This window comes from Salvelinus fontinalis, chromosome 31 (assembly GCF_029448725.1).
Source record: "Salvelinus fontinalis isolate EN_2023a chromosome 31, ASM2944872v1, whole genome shotgun sequence".
In the NCBI taxonomy this organism is placed as follows: Eukaryota; Metazoa; Chordata; class Actinopteri; order Salmoniformes; family Salmonidae; genus Salvelinus; species Salvelinus fontinalis.
In genome coordinates, this window is record NC_074695.1 from 14369524 (window position 1) to 14384187 (window position 14664).

The window sequence follows — 14664 nt, forward strand, 5'->3', positions numbered from 1 at the left end:
GTCCGAACCAGGAAGGGCTGTTCTGGTCTGTCTCCTTCAGGGAGTGTTCGTGTTGGGGGTCCGAACCAGGAAGGGCTGTTCCGGTCTGTCTCCTTCAGGGAGTGTTCGTGTTGGGGGTTCGAACCAGGAAGGGCTGTTCCGGTCTGTCTCCTTCAGGGAGTGTTCGTGTTGGGGGTCCGAACCAGGAAGTGGCTGTTCCGGTCTGTCTCCTTCAGGGAGTGTTCGTGTTGGGGGTCCGAACCAGGAAGGGCTGTTCCGGTCTGTCTCCTTCAGGGAGTGTTCGTGTTGCGGGTCCGAACCAGGAAGTGGCTGTTCCGGTCTGTCTCCTTCAGGGAGTGTTCGTGTTGGGGGTGCGAACCAGGAAGGGCTGTGCCGGTCTGTCTCCTTCAGGGAGTGTTCGTGTTGGGGGTCCGAACCAGGAAGGGCTGTTCCGGTCTGTCTCCTTTAGGGAGTATGTAAATCCATCCAACGAGCAATTTTTGAAGTGCTGATTTACATAAATACATTCCTTAATAATTGTCCCAAAAATGTATTATAAGCGATTTATAAAATAATTTTTTACTGACCTCACTATTCTCGGCTTCTCCTTCAAGCTGCGCTGGAAAGGAAGTCGACCCGGAATTTGCGCAAAAATTAACTGGACACGGAGTTCAGCCATATTGGTGGGTGCAAAATATTGCGATATTTTTTCCATCATGCCACGAAAGAAAATGTGATCGGGACTTAAAGAGAATGCTGTGGTACCATATGTCTCTCTGACAGAAAAATACAAGATACAAGACTCAGACAATACACTCTCCAAAAGGTAACCAATATTTCTGTGCATGTTGGCTTTTATTACAACTAGTGGGTCTGAATGCTTATTGGTTAAATGCTGACATTTGCAACATTGTTTATACATACAGGTTTATGTATGCTATGCAAGTTCTTGCAGAATTCCAGAATTTTTACATTAGATCAATATGAAACAACAAACGTCCGACTTGTATTTTTTTTTTTTTTAAACACAGCTGACATACCATTTTAGTAAAATGACTTTAAAATACCCTACCATTTACTGTACTCAGGCATTATAATTAATTTAATAGTTTAACAGTATTGTGATTCAGACAGTATTTCATGAATGTTTGATTCTCTTCAGGGCAGCTTGAAGGGACTTCTTCAAGAATGTCTCATTGGAGGACAAGCAGCAGGACAGTGTGTGTTTGTGAGCCACAGTTACCTGGACAAATACAACCAGACAATAGCAGTCTATCAGTAAACAGACGTTAAGTGACAGTTATACCTTTAGACTGTACTTAAGGTGTTTTCATAGCCAACGTGCCTCTGTTTCCTCTTTAGGATCTAGGCCAGGTTACTGTACAGCTCTTTAGGACAACTGCTGATGTAAAAAGGGGCTTTATAAATACGTTTGATTGATTGAAATAACCTACATGCGTGTTATACTTGGTCAGCACAGTGAGCATCATCTTGGCATACTTCATGGACTTGGTGAAGTGAGGTGCCTGGGAGCTTAGCTGTTCAGTGAAGAGTGTGAACAGCTCTTCATTCAGCTCCAGCTGAAAAGTGATACAAACAGACTCAAATCAATGAGAGACTAGGGATTTTATGAATACTCTGTTTCCACATACAATGCCATCCAATCAATTGGTCTGGTTTGGATAGCTATGGTACATTAGAGAACTATACTGAACAAAAATATAAATGCCACATGTAAAATGTTGGTCCCATATTTCATTAGCTGAAATAAAACATCCCAGAAATGTTCCATACTCACAAAAGGCTTATTTCGCTCCAATTTTTGGCAAAAATTAGTTTACAACCCTGTTAGTGAGCATTTCTCCTTTGCCAAGATAATCCATCCACCTGACAGCTGTGTCATATCAAGAAGCTGATTAATCAGCATGATCATTACCACAGGTGCACCTTGTGCTTGAGACAATAAAAAGCTACTAAAATGTCACACAACACCACACGTGCAATTTGCATGCTGACTGCAAGAATGTCCACCAGAGCTGTTGCACGTCCAATCAGCCTCACAACTGCAACACGTTTAACCACGCCAGACCAGGACCTCCACATCCGGCTTCTTAACCTGCGGGATCATCTGAGACCAGCCGCCCGGACAGCTGATGAAACTGAGGAGTATTTCTGTCTATAATGAAGCCCTTTTGTGGGGAAAAACTCTCTCTTTTTTAAATTTTAAATTGACTGATTTCCTTACATGAACGTTAACTCGTTGAAATTGTTGCATGTTGCATTTATATTTTTGTTCAGTATAGTTTGGTCTGGTTTGGTATGTATGGTACATTAGAGGACTAGTTTGTATTTGAGTAGAGTAGATTTATGGTTCACCTTCTTGTCCAGCAGGGCATGAAAGACAGACAGCAGTCCTTCACACCAAATGCCTTTGATTGTCATTCTGGACAAAAGAAGAGCTTATGAGACTGTATAAGAGGTTGTATTAAAATGCATGTAATCAATACAGCCAGAACACTTCACTAGTTGTTAGATCCATTACAGCCAATGGGTTGGTTTGTCTTACTGAAACACCAGCAGTCTGTAGTGGGGATCCAGGCCGTCTTCTATCAATCTGTTGAGCAGCTCAGCCTGTGCACTGCCTGATGATACATATTTATTTAGATATACAGTGCCTTCGGAAAGTATTCAGACCCCTTGAATTTTCCACATTTTGTTATGTTACAGCCTTATTCTAAAATGGATGAAATAAAACATTTCCTCAGCAATCTACACACAACACCTCATAATGACAAAGGTTTTTAGAAATGTTTGCAAATGTACTAAAAATAACCGAATACCTTATTTACATAAGTATTCAGACCATTTGCTATGAGACTGTTTCCATTGACAATCCTGAGATGTTTCTGAAACTTGATTGAAGTCCACCTGTGGTAAATTCAATTGATTGGACAAGATTTGGAAAGGCATATACCTGTCTATATAAAGGTCCCACAGTTGACAGTGCATGTCAGAGCAACAACCAAGCCATGAGGTCGAAGGAATGGTCCGTAGAGATCCGAGACAGGATTGTGTTGAGGCACAGATCTGGGGAAGGGTACCAAAAAAAATGTCTGCAGCATTGAAGATCCCCAAGAACACAGTGGCCTCCGTCATTCTTAAAGGGAAGAAGTTTGGAACAACCAAGACTTCCTAGAGCTGCCCGCCCGGTCAAACTGAGCAATTGGGGGAAAGGAACTTGGTCAAACATCTCTGCAGCACTCCACCAATTAGGCCTTTATGGTAGAGTGGCCAGACAAAAGACACTCATCCGTAAAAAGGCCCATGACAGCCAACTTTGTTTACCAAAAGGCACCTAAAGGACTTTCAAATCATGAGAAACAAGATTCTGTGGTCTGATGAAACCAAGATTGAACTCTTTGGCCAGAATGCCAAGCGTCACGTCTGGAGGAAACCTGGCACCATCCCTACGGTGAAGCATGGTGGTGGCAGTATCATGCTGTGATGCTTTTCAGCGGCAGGTAATGGGGGATTAGTCAGGTTCGAGGGAAAGATGAACAGAGAGATCCTTGATGAAAACCTGCTCCAGAGTGCTCAGGACCTCAGACTGGTGCGAAGGTTCACATTCCAACAGGACAACGACCTTAAGCACACAGCCAAGACAACGCAGGAGTGGCTTTGGGACAAGTCTCTGAATGTTCTTGAGTGGCCCAGCCAGAGCAGGAACTTGAACCCGATCGAACATCTCTGGAGAGACCTGAAAATAGCTGTGCAGCAACGCTCCCCATCCAACCTGACAGAGCTTGAGAGGATCTGCAGAGATGAATGAAGAAACTCCCCAAATACAGGTGTGTGTGTGTGTGAAGCTTGTAACGGCATACCCAAGAAGACTCGAGGCTGTAATCGCTGCCAAAGGTGCTTCAACAAAATACTTATGTAAATCTGTTTTTGTGATCTGTTTTTTTATTTTGTATAAATTAGCAAGCATTTATAAAAACCTGTTTCTGCTTTGTCATTATGGGGTATTGTGTCTAGATTGAGGGGGGGGAAACAACGCAATACATTTTAGAATAAGGCTGTAACGTTACAAAATGTGGGAAAAGTCAAGGGCTCTGAATATTTTCCAAAGGAACCGTACGTGGTAAATAAAGAGATGATATATAAATAGAAAGATGAATTGATGATTAGTGGCTGAATAGAACATCATACGTGGTGAATACTATATTGACTGACAGTTAATCCTCTTCTATTTTGGAGTCCACAATTGATCAATGTGTATTTCCCACTCACCTATCTGCCCTTCCTCCAGGACTGGTCCAATCAGAGCGTGGCAGGTTGGCCTGGGGTAGCGACTGCATAGTGACGTCACAGCCGTGACTAGACAGCGTGAGGCAGGTTCAGAAAGGGACAGAACCTGCCAGAGGTCAACAGTACGGGAGAAGAAGTCGGAGATACAGGTAGCCTGACAAGCTATTGTCTTATTCACATTATACGGCCGACTTGAACAGTACTGTGCTGGCTCAGATTTTTATTTTCACATTGTCCTTTCCAGCAAAGAAACTATGATGGATTGGTAACCAGTGCAGCTTGGTAACCAGGCCAGCCCAGTGCATCTTGGTAACCAGGCCCGCCCAGTGCATCTTGGTAACAAGGCCCGCCCAGTGCAGCTTGGTAACCAGGCCCGCCCAGTGCAGCTTGGTAACCAGGCCAGCCCAGTGCAGCTTGGTAACCAGGCCCGCCCAGTGCAGCTTGGTAACCAGGCCCGCCCAGTGCAGCTTGGTAACCAGGCCAGCCCAGTGCAGCTTGGTAACCAGGCCCGCCCAGTGCAGCTTGGTAACCAGGCCCGCCCAGTGCAGCTTGGTAACCAGGCCCGCCCAGTGCAGCTTGGTAACCAGGCCCGCCCAGTGCAGCTTGGTAACCAGGCCCGCCCAGTGCAGCTTGGTAACCAGGCCCGCCCAGTGCAGCTTGGTAACCAGGCCAGCCCAGTGCAGCTTGGTAACCAGCACGCCCAGTGCAGCTTGGTAACCAGGCCAGTCCAGTGCAGCTCGTCTTGGCTCAGTGTTGGTCAGTAGTGTGAAAAGGGTACATATGAATGAACTGTGAAGTACCTTTCCCAGCAGGAGACTCTTGATGAGTGTGGCTGCTGTGCTGTGACTGAGATCAGGAGAGAGTTCCAGCAGGCAGCTACAGAGCTGAGGTAGGGTCTGTTCTGGCATCTCAGACAAACTCAGCATCCTACATAAGATCTCGACCTACAGAGAGAATGGTTGTTATTGGAAGTAGTGCTCATGAATGACCTGATTTTGCTAACGTTTTAGTGTCAATTTAAAAAAGTCCTACCTGGGAGGGGTCACAGTCGTTCAGCACCTTGAAGACATCCACTGAGCTCTGGTCCCACTAAACAAAGAGGAACAGGGGATTAAGGCACTTTCATGTGAGTGAGTGCATCTCAGACATGATCACTTCATTAAAATAGGTATCTTACCTCCATCTCACTTTCCAAGATTTCCTTGATTTGAGGGATAGAAGCCTGAACCAAGAAAACACATAAGTTACTTTCAGTTCTTCGGTGGTGTCAACAGAATACTAATGTGACTGAATAGCTAAGTCACGTCCTTTATTTGTCTCACCTTTACATTCTCAGGCAGGGCATCACTTGGACTCCCTGCTGCTGGCTGCGGTTCCACAGCTGGTTCTGGGATGACACAATCCACCCGGTCCGTCTCCACCTCATCTTTCAAACCCTCCGTTCCCACCACATAGCCCATACTGCTACAACTCCTCTCAGTGTCCACAGGAGAGAGACTTGTCTTCATCCTCTTACGCTGCTGTCCGGCGTTGTCCTCAGGTTCTGAGTCCAGATCTACACAACTGCTCTTCCTCTTCCTCTGTGGAACCACGTATAGTCCACTCTGTGAGGACGAGGACAGTTGTGGCTCTATTGGTCCACCTAAACACAAGGCCCATCCTGTTGCTTTATCATTACCACCACCACTACTACCCCTCAGACGCTCACATAGTCCCCTTAGTCTTTCTCTGCACTGGGGGGTGATTAGAGGCTCCTTCCCCCCAGGGGCTCCCAGGTCTCTCCGGAGCTGTACGACCAGGGCAGACACCCAGGGGTTTGGGGCATGCTCCCCCTGGCTGAGGCAGTCTAGCAGGCGAAGGACACTGGTCCGGGGATGCAAAGGGTGGGTGAGATGGAGGAAGGACACGAGACTCCGTTGGAAGTCAACTGGAAACAGGCACACAAGTGGTTTGCTAAGGAGAAGAACAGTGTGTTATCGAACAGAAACGTATATTGTATGCATTTTTTTTTACATTTAAAATACACATCACTAGTCTGGTCAGTCTAGAGAAGTTAAACGAGGCCAAAAAGCCTAACTGTTTAACTTTAGTGGAATTAACGAGTTTGGACTATTTTCTCACGTTGTCAGGGTCTGAGCATCACTGTTTAGGCATATTTCCTGCTGGCAAAGAGTCTCGAGACAGGTGTGTAGGCAGCGGTCCGGGTCTGACCGTCGCTGCCGCTGGAACACCCACAGACCTCGACGGGCACCGGTAGCTCCCGAGAGTAAAGAACGGAGCAGCAACCGCGAGCGTCCATCAAACCGGAGCAACAAAGTATTTGTGTCCATGGTCGTCATATGGCCAACAAGAAACGGCCTAAAATAAGCGTAATATGTTGTTAATTTGGACCTCTGGTTTTTGCCTCCAACTAACCAGCGATACAAAATGTCATGCTTTGTTTACGTTTTCACCAAACTTTGAGATTTCCCTCTTCCTGACGTGAACTTGTAACATGAGGGTCTGGCGCCGCCTACTGAGCTGGAGTGGTAAGATCGATAACTGCTGGTCCCTGGTGACGTAGCTCTTGTTGGCTGACTGGAGTCCTGGACATACAGTACGTTAACACATTTCAATAAATGGTTTTTCACTTTTTGGGGGCTATACTGAAAATGTGTATTTGAGTCATCCATACCAAGCAGTCTTTATCACAACCACTGTGTACAGTTTTGGCTTCAGTATAAAAAGGTTCAACAAAGACAAACCAGTACGACAATTTTACTTGAAGCCAACTAAGACATACAGGGGTCGCAATATTTAGGCAAATAAGGTATTTCTGTTATTTTTTATTTATACATTTGCTAACATTTCTAAAAACCTGTTTTCGCTTTGTCATTATGGGTTATTGTGCGTAGATTGATGAGGAAAAACAAATTTAATACATTTTAGAATAAGACTAAAGTAACAAAATGTGCAAAACGGGAATGAGTATGAATTTACGAACATTGAGGAAATGTGATCATAATCATTATTTCAGAAATCCATGGTAAACCTCTTAATAGAAATTCCCCCGCTCCCCATCCTGCTGATTTTAGCTGCTGAACAGTATAGGCATAATTAAAGTAACCATGGCAACCACTCGGTCTCCTTCGTTGCAAAAATACTGAATCATAGGGGAATGGGAATCGAGGAATCAATTAGTTTGGAGTCGGCTCTACCACTAGCTATATCAACTGGAGGCAGTAAATTCCATAGCAATGGCATTTCAAATTCAAAGTTTGAATGAAGTTATTAAGTGATACCAATTTTCAACTACAAGTTAAATCAATAACAGAAATCAGTTGTTTTAGTCGCACAAGTTGATCAAAACAACTTGTGCTCTACAACCAGATGAAATGTTGAACATTGCAGCAGATCAAAGACTGAACTATATATATATATATATATATATATATATATATATATATATATATATATACATGGGCTGTGTAAGAAACCTCACCCAGTTCAAAAAAATAATAATCCCACCTGCAAATCCCTCTCTTCATTAAAGAACATTCAGTGGTCATCGTGCAGAAACCCACATCGTTCCATTATTGTTCGTCAAAAAGTATGTTTTTCAAGAACAGACTTCAAATGGCACACGAGGTGAACCTACTGGTGCACATTCCACCATGTCTGAACAAACCAGGGCATCTCATGCTCAAGCATCAGTCAGTCCAACTTCGGTCATGTTTTTCAACATTCTTGTAACAAGTTTGCAAACATGAGTCAAGAGACCTGTGGAGTAGGACATTTTCTGAAGAAAACATAAAAATTGTAGGCCTTGTAGTGCACACAAATTAAATGCATTTTGTCACACAAATTGCTTTAAAATAAATTGCATTCAAGAGCATATGTTACAAGTTAAATCATGGGATGCCTAGTTACGCCACTACAGACAGACAAAGTTTGACCGATCCCTGTGTCCATTTTCTAGCCTACCTGGAGAGAGGGAGGCATATGAGAACAGGCCAGCTCAGGTCGAGCATTGTGGCCAAGCGATAAACTGGGAACAACAGAATAGTCTAGAAACATTTCCCTGGCCCCACAAAAGGACACAGACTTCTAAAACCTACAAGATATTACATTTTCAATGGACTTCCAGTTGTGCAGTGCCTTGATGGGTGTTATAAGTAGTACATTAATTTACCATGGCCCTATGAATGAGGTAGTTGAGACCCACAACATAATAAACACTTTTTATTTGCCATGTAATATAGGCCCAACCCCAGATAATGTAAAGTTAAGAGTGCAGACCTAGAAAGAACAATTACATTGTAGCAAGAACAACTAACAAATCACATACGATCCTTGATGTGGTTGCAAAGTTCAAAGGCTTTGTGATTTTGGTAGAGGCTTCATATTAAATCTCTCGGCCTTCAAATGTATTATGCCAGATATTGCTTTCATCCACAAGGCAGCTCCGTTGTCTGTACTGAGTCATGGTAAGCCATGCAGACACCACTACATTACATGAACCAGTAATAAAAGCAATTCACACTAAGGTTTAAAGGACTGATCCTTTGCTGTTTCTCCATTCATCTAAAGTAGAAATAGAGTCACACTTCTCAAAGTGAACGCATCTAGAAAATATGATTTCACCATCAGTATTTTTACAAAACAAATGGCAATACATGCTTGGGTAGTCACATTTCACAATGGTACCCGTCCATAACCAATGATCACTGAAAAGGTGAGAGAACAGAAATAGAAAGGGCATCTCCATTCAAGTCAATGATGGCATAATAGGTGGACTGGCAGCCATTTTGAGTGAACTCATGCCAGCAGGAAGTGTACCCTTCAATCTGTGCTGTTTGTTGAGTCAACTGACATTACCAAAAAAAATAAAAAAAATACATTCCATTGCATGAACCACATGTGGTAAAGAGGTCAATGGAACACAGACGGTGGAGGAATCGAAGTACGGCAGATTAGCGCACATTCAACAAGACTGATATAACAATGATTGATGTATTGTAACTCGCCCACAATGTGGTTAATAAAGTCTGATTTGGATATATTTGGCTGTTTAAGAAGAAGTCCATTTCCAGGTTCACTTCTTCAAATCAAATTTTTTTGTGACCAATACTTCTTCAAATCAAAATGTGACAGCTAACTCCCATTTGTATTAACTGGTAGCATAGCTAGCATAGAGAAATTGTTTCTGCCAGTCAGTCATTTAACTCTAATGCAGTTGGTGACAACAACATGAACATGTATTGAGGTTGACAACCATACAAGCATTATACTCAGATTTTATTCCTCAACATAGTGTGAAATACACATATAAACAATAGCCTAAATCTAGGCTCATTTTACTGGGGGGGCCATGAGGTGTTCTGGGATCTTTCCCTCATGTAGGCTCATTTTGCTGGGGGGGGCATGAGGTGTTCTGGAATCTTTCCCTCATGCGTTTGCAAGGCAGTTCCATTGACCTCTTTTCAATATAATTTGAATGAACATTCTACATTTCCATGGCAATCCAGCATCAGTAATAGAACATTCCAAAATACCATGGAAATGATTGCATCACAATACCGGGCAGTCATTGCAAAATACCGGGCAGTCATTGCAAGTGTACCCATGAGTTTACCAGTCAACTTGCCAGGGTTAGGCGCCTGTGCTATTCATTCTACTTCTATGGTGAGAGCCTAAAAAATGTGTCAGTGTTATTAGTGGTCATAATAATCTATACATTTATCATGTGTACCCAGGTATCTTAATACAACTACTCACATGTACACTGGATAGCACACATCTGTACAATGTAACAAAAATAACACCATTATTCTTGTGAACAATTTCATTCACTAACTGGTTCATTCCCGAACTACAATTATATTCCCTTAAAAACAAGCACAAAATGGGTGCTTATAAGACACCTCAAGGAGTCAAATTAACAGCTTACATGATATGAGTCAGACAAGCAGATTCAAACGATTCTGCTCAACATTGACAATACGGTAGAATAGCAAAATATTGCACAAAATGAACTATTATTAGATAGCTCTACTGCTAGCAGTACCAATAGATCCAAGGTAGTGTGTGAAACGATTCTGAGATAGAAGTTAAAGGTGAAAATCAACAGTACAATATTCAGCTGAATACAGTACAACCAAGGAAGTGTAGACTATATGCTCATGTGTTAGAGAAATAACTTTTTTTTTAATGAACACTATCCATATAAAAATCAACATCCGTTTTCCTTTTGACCCAAACCATTTGTCGTTAAGCAACTTCCATCTTCTCTCTTTAAATGTTTTCTTCACTTTGTCATTATTGGGGTACTGTGTGTAGATTGCTGACAAAAAAATATATACTTTAATCCATTTTAGAATAAGGCTGTAACAAAATGTGGAAGGGGTCTGAATACTTTCCGAATGCACTGTAAATATATACATACACAACATAATGTCATGTATTGCTATGAACAACAGTCAGTATTTGCCCTAGGGTTGAATAAAGTTGTATTAAATTGAACTGTGGTTGTGGTTATGAAGAAGTACTAGTGGGGGCAGCAAGATCCAGTTTGGTCCAGTTTAATCTGGTTTAGTCCAGTTCCTATCTAATCCAGTCAGTACATATATTTATAGATCTGCTGTAGTAAAGGGTGCAGCGAGGGCTCAGACTCATTGTGCGTCTGAAATGGCCCCCCATTTCCTACATAGTGCACTACTTTTGAGGTGACCAGTACATGTCCTTGTAGTTCTCCTGCCATAGCAAGTGCTAGTCCTGTTTATTCCAGTCAGTACATGTCTGATCTGTTTCAATCCAGTCCAGTCCGTTTTATTCCAGTCAGTACAGGTTTAGTCCGGTCCAGTCAGTACATGTCCTTATAGATCTCCTGTAGTAGTGGGTGCAGAGAGGTCTCAGACTCGGTCTTCTTGATCTTCTGTACCAGCAAGGCGTTCTCTGTGACCAGCTGTCTGAGGTCGGCCATCTTGTTCAGCAGCTTGGGGAAGACAGAGGGAGTCCTGGTGGTTTGCCTGAAGGTGCAGGTCCAAGGCCTGGAGAATACAGTCCTGACTGTTCAACCTGCTTCACGTTCATCAGCCCTGGACGGTCTGCAGATGGATAGAGAATAGTTAGATGGGTATACCTCAGACGTGAAAGTTACCAACTAACAGCACAACCTTTCTGCTATTCCTCGCATCATATCCTCTCACCTTCTTCTCAACCATATTGGAAGAAAAATGTCAAGTTCCCTCCCCTCTGACCTTTCTCTCCAATCTGTTTTGAGGAGAGAGGATACTTGCAGGAATCTAGGGGTAGATGACTTGAGAAATAGCTCCCCTCTACTCCACACAGGATAATAGCAGCTACAAACAACATTAAGGTCAGGGTTATCAGTGCAGAACAGCACTAGTTCCAGAGTTACTACGATAGTACTCCTGCAGAAGTAAACCATACCTCCACACAGGATGATAGCGGCCACGGACAGAGCCAGGTCACTGTCATCCAGCTCCAGAGAATTGAACTTCACAGCAAACTCAAACTTGGGCTCCATGATCTCACTGAAGGGTTTAATTTACTCTTACCTGTATAGTTGGTAGCAGCAGCTGGACTGTCTTCACCTTCTCCAGTCTCTCCTCTTCCCCTCCTTCATTCTGTTGGCTGCCAGTCCCATTCCATGATACCCTCGAGGTGGGGGACCTCAACCTCTCCGCCCCACTGCCCTCCCCAACAGGTCTCCAAAGTCAGAGGCCACTGCCTCTACCTCCTGTGCAGTCCATATGATATCAGCTGCTGTGTCCAGGGTCTGTGGAGAGTTTGGGCCACACAGCGGCAATGTGCCTGTGCTGTTAGCCCCAGGCCTAGTCTCCCAAATCACCCGTTCAAGGTGCTCAGGGGAAGGTAGCTGCTGTAACCCATCCATGTCTCCTTGCCTTCTGGTCAGGCTGCTAAAGCACCTCTTCCCCATCTGTCATGATGGTGCAGACATGGCCTTCCTAATCATGTGAAGAAACCGGGTAATTATTCAACAACAACCCCATATAGGCCTATCTCAAAACAAAACACAGGTAGTGTTCATTAGCCCAAACTGTAGCAAAACATGTTGAACCCCCCCCCCAAAAAAACGTCCTGGTCGTCCCTCCATGTTTGAGACAGTTTTCTTCAGTTTTGGTGCCTATTTTTTATTTATTACCTTTAACTAGGAAAGTTAATTAAGAACACATTCTTATTTACAATGAAGGCCTACCAAGAGGCAAAAAGCTTCCTGTGGGGATAAAAAAAAGAAAAAAAAGACACGCATCACAATAAGAGACCAAAGACAACGCAGCATGGCAGGACACAAACATGGCACAAAGTGCAGTATTTGTTAGAAGTTATTGGGGATTTATTTGTTATGTTTTTATTTTCATGGTAGTACAGAATTGGGCAGATCATGATTAATCATACATTCCAGCATAGTAGGTGACGACATGCACTTCAAATGATTGTTTGCATACAGCCATGATATCGAAGGAGGAGGAAATGGTGACTTTCTGCTGACTAGAAGCAGCCTTGTTTTGGTTAATTGTGTTGATGAAGAACAGAAGAATATGTGAATGGAAAATGTAACTGTGGTGGGGATCATACTCCAGACTTCCCCGAGTGCCCTGTTAGGGTGAAGGAGGTCAAGATGTCAAGGATCAGGGCTGCGCAGCGGATCTCCTATGTGGAGGCGGTGAAGAGAGCCAACGGGGTAAGAGACAACAGTGTTGAAGATATGACAGTGGATGCATTGCAACCAGTTGCTCGTGTTAAATCAATAGAGTGATCTGGATACACTAATTGTGAAGTTGGATTTTGTGGCATTTATAGCCACAGTAATTAATTGTACAGCACGTGTGTTTAATTAGTCGGGTATCGTTTCTGCAGCCAATAAGTTTTTGGGTCCCCAAGACTGCACGGCAGAAGCACTACAAGGACTATTTTCGCTAGGAAATGTCCCGCTCTCTGTCTTCTGAGCCTGTTGGGAACTGATTAGAATTAGTTTAATGCAACAACAAAAAAATATTTTATTTAATTTCTCTTAAGATCGTTTGTATATTATTTTACGTAAATGTTTTATATAAGCATCAACCAGTGGATCTTGCGCTGGGTATACTATACAGAGACGGCCAGTGATGTGGACATCTATGCAGTGATGTCTCCTATAAGGAGCATTGGTGGCAAATCTGATGGCCGAATGGTAAAGAACATCTAGACGCTCGAGAGCACCCACCCTTACCTGCCGATCTATACATTACGTCTCCGCAATCTAGCATGGTCATCGGAATCTGCTATTGGGTCAATGTGATACAGGCTAATCATTAAAGACACTTCTGTTCAAATGACAGTTAGGTAACGATGGAATGAACAACAAATTAAATACAATTCCATACCTCAAGACATGCATAAAAAAAAAGCAGAAGAGAAAAAATCTATTGAAAAGCATTTTAACTATACAGTAGCTAACTAGCTACGTGGAAGCAATAATCCTAAACGTTTTTTAGTTTAGAATACAGATAGTTATGCTAGAGGCCCAGTTGCTGAACGCAAGCTCCCGAATAACTTTGTGTTTTGGGTAACATGATAGTTAGTTAAACTAACGTAACATGGTAACTAACAGTTTGGGTTATCACTAGCCTGCATTTTTAAATCCATTCGTACCTTTATCAATGGCGTTGCTTGCTTTTCCAAAGAACGCGTGGGTGAGGTGTAAAGTTACTACGCCGTGTCCATAAACATTTGATTCAATTGGTTGTTTGCTAACAGTTAGTTAGTTGGTTTAGCGTCAGCTAGATAGCTAACTTTAGCTCTCTGGATTTTCCTAATGCATCTGTCAATAATGTCGTATAATCCATCCATTAGTCTGTATTAAAAGTTTGCAGCGACGTCACCCTTTTCTGGTGGCTGGCTCGGGACATCAAACATTTAATGAGTTCTTGCGAACAGGTAGTTAGTTACCAGCCTAGTGTCAATTTGCTCTGTACGCTCACCTATCTCTCGCCAGAGCGCCCCCTGACGTTCAACCTGCCATGTAACTTTGTACATTTGGTTAGACTGGAGTGTACAGGCTTTAGGGCAGCGGTGTCAAACTCATTCCATGGAGGGTCTCTGTCTGCAGGCTGTTTTTTTTCCTTTCAATTATGACATATACAACCAGGTGAGGAGAGTTATTGGATACCAACTGCCGTTAAACCCCATCGAAGAAGAAGAGTTCGGCCTCCCGGGTGGCGCGGTGGTCTAGGGCACTGCATCGCAGTGCTAACTGCGCCACCAGAGTCTCTGGGTTCGCGCCCAGGCTCTGTCGCAGCCGGCCGCGACCGGGAGGTCCGTGGGGCGACGCACAATTGGCATAGCGTCGTCCGGGGTAGGGAGGGTTTGGCC

The 14664-nt window shown here is 43.4% G+C and overlaps 1 protein-coding gene and 1 pseudogene across 2 annotated transcripts; both read right to left on the reverse strand.

Annotated features, from left to right (window-relative positions):
* Window positions 1-815: 815 nt before the first annotated feature.
* fance (FA complementation group E) lies at window positions 816-6793 on the reverse strand. 2 transcript variants are annotated; one of them, XM_055891397.1, is made up of 10 exons: window positions 6409-6788; window positions 5610-6240; window positions 5465-5509; window positions 5320-5376; window positions 5088-5231; window positions 4270-4393; window positions 2546-2621; window positions 2356-2422; window positions 1434-1559; window positions 816-1222 (listed from the first exon to the last, which is right to left on the reverse strand). In XM_055891397.1, the coding sequence occupies exons 1-10, from the start codon at window positions 6624-6626 to the stop codon at window positions 1118-1120; spliced, it is 1593 nt and encodes a 530-aa protein (XP_055747372.1). In that variant the 5' UTR covers window positions 6627-6788; the 3' UTR covers window positions 816-1117. The 2 variants fall into 2 exon arrangements, with proteins under 2 accessions (XP_055747372.1, XP_055747371.1); XM_055891396.1 differs by lacking the exons at window positions 816-1222; window positions 1434-1559; window positions 2356-2422; window positions 2546-2621 and having other exon boundaries at window positions 4301-5231; window positions 6409-6793.
* Window positions 6794-9545: 2752 nt separating this feature from the next.
* On the reverse strand, window positions 9546-14026 carry LOC129829609 (peroxisome proliferator-activated receptor delta-like; annotated as a pseudogene).
* Between the last annotated feature and the right edge of the window lie 638 nt (window positions 14027-14664).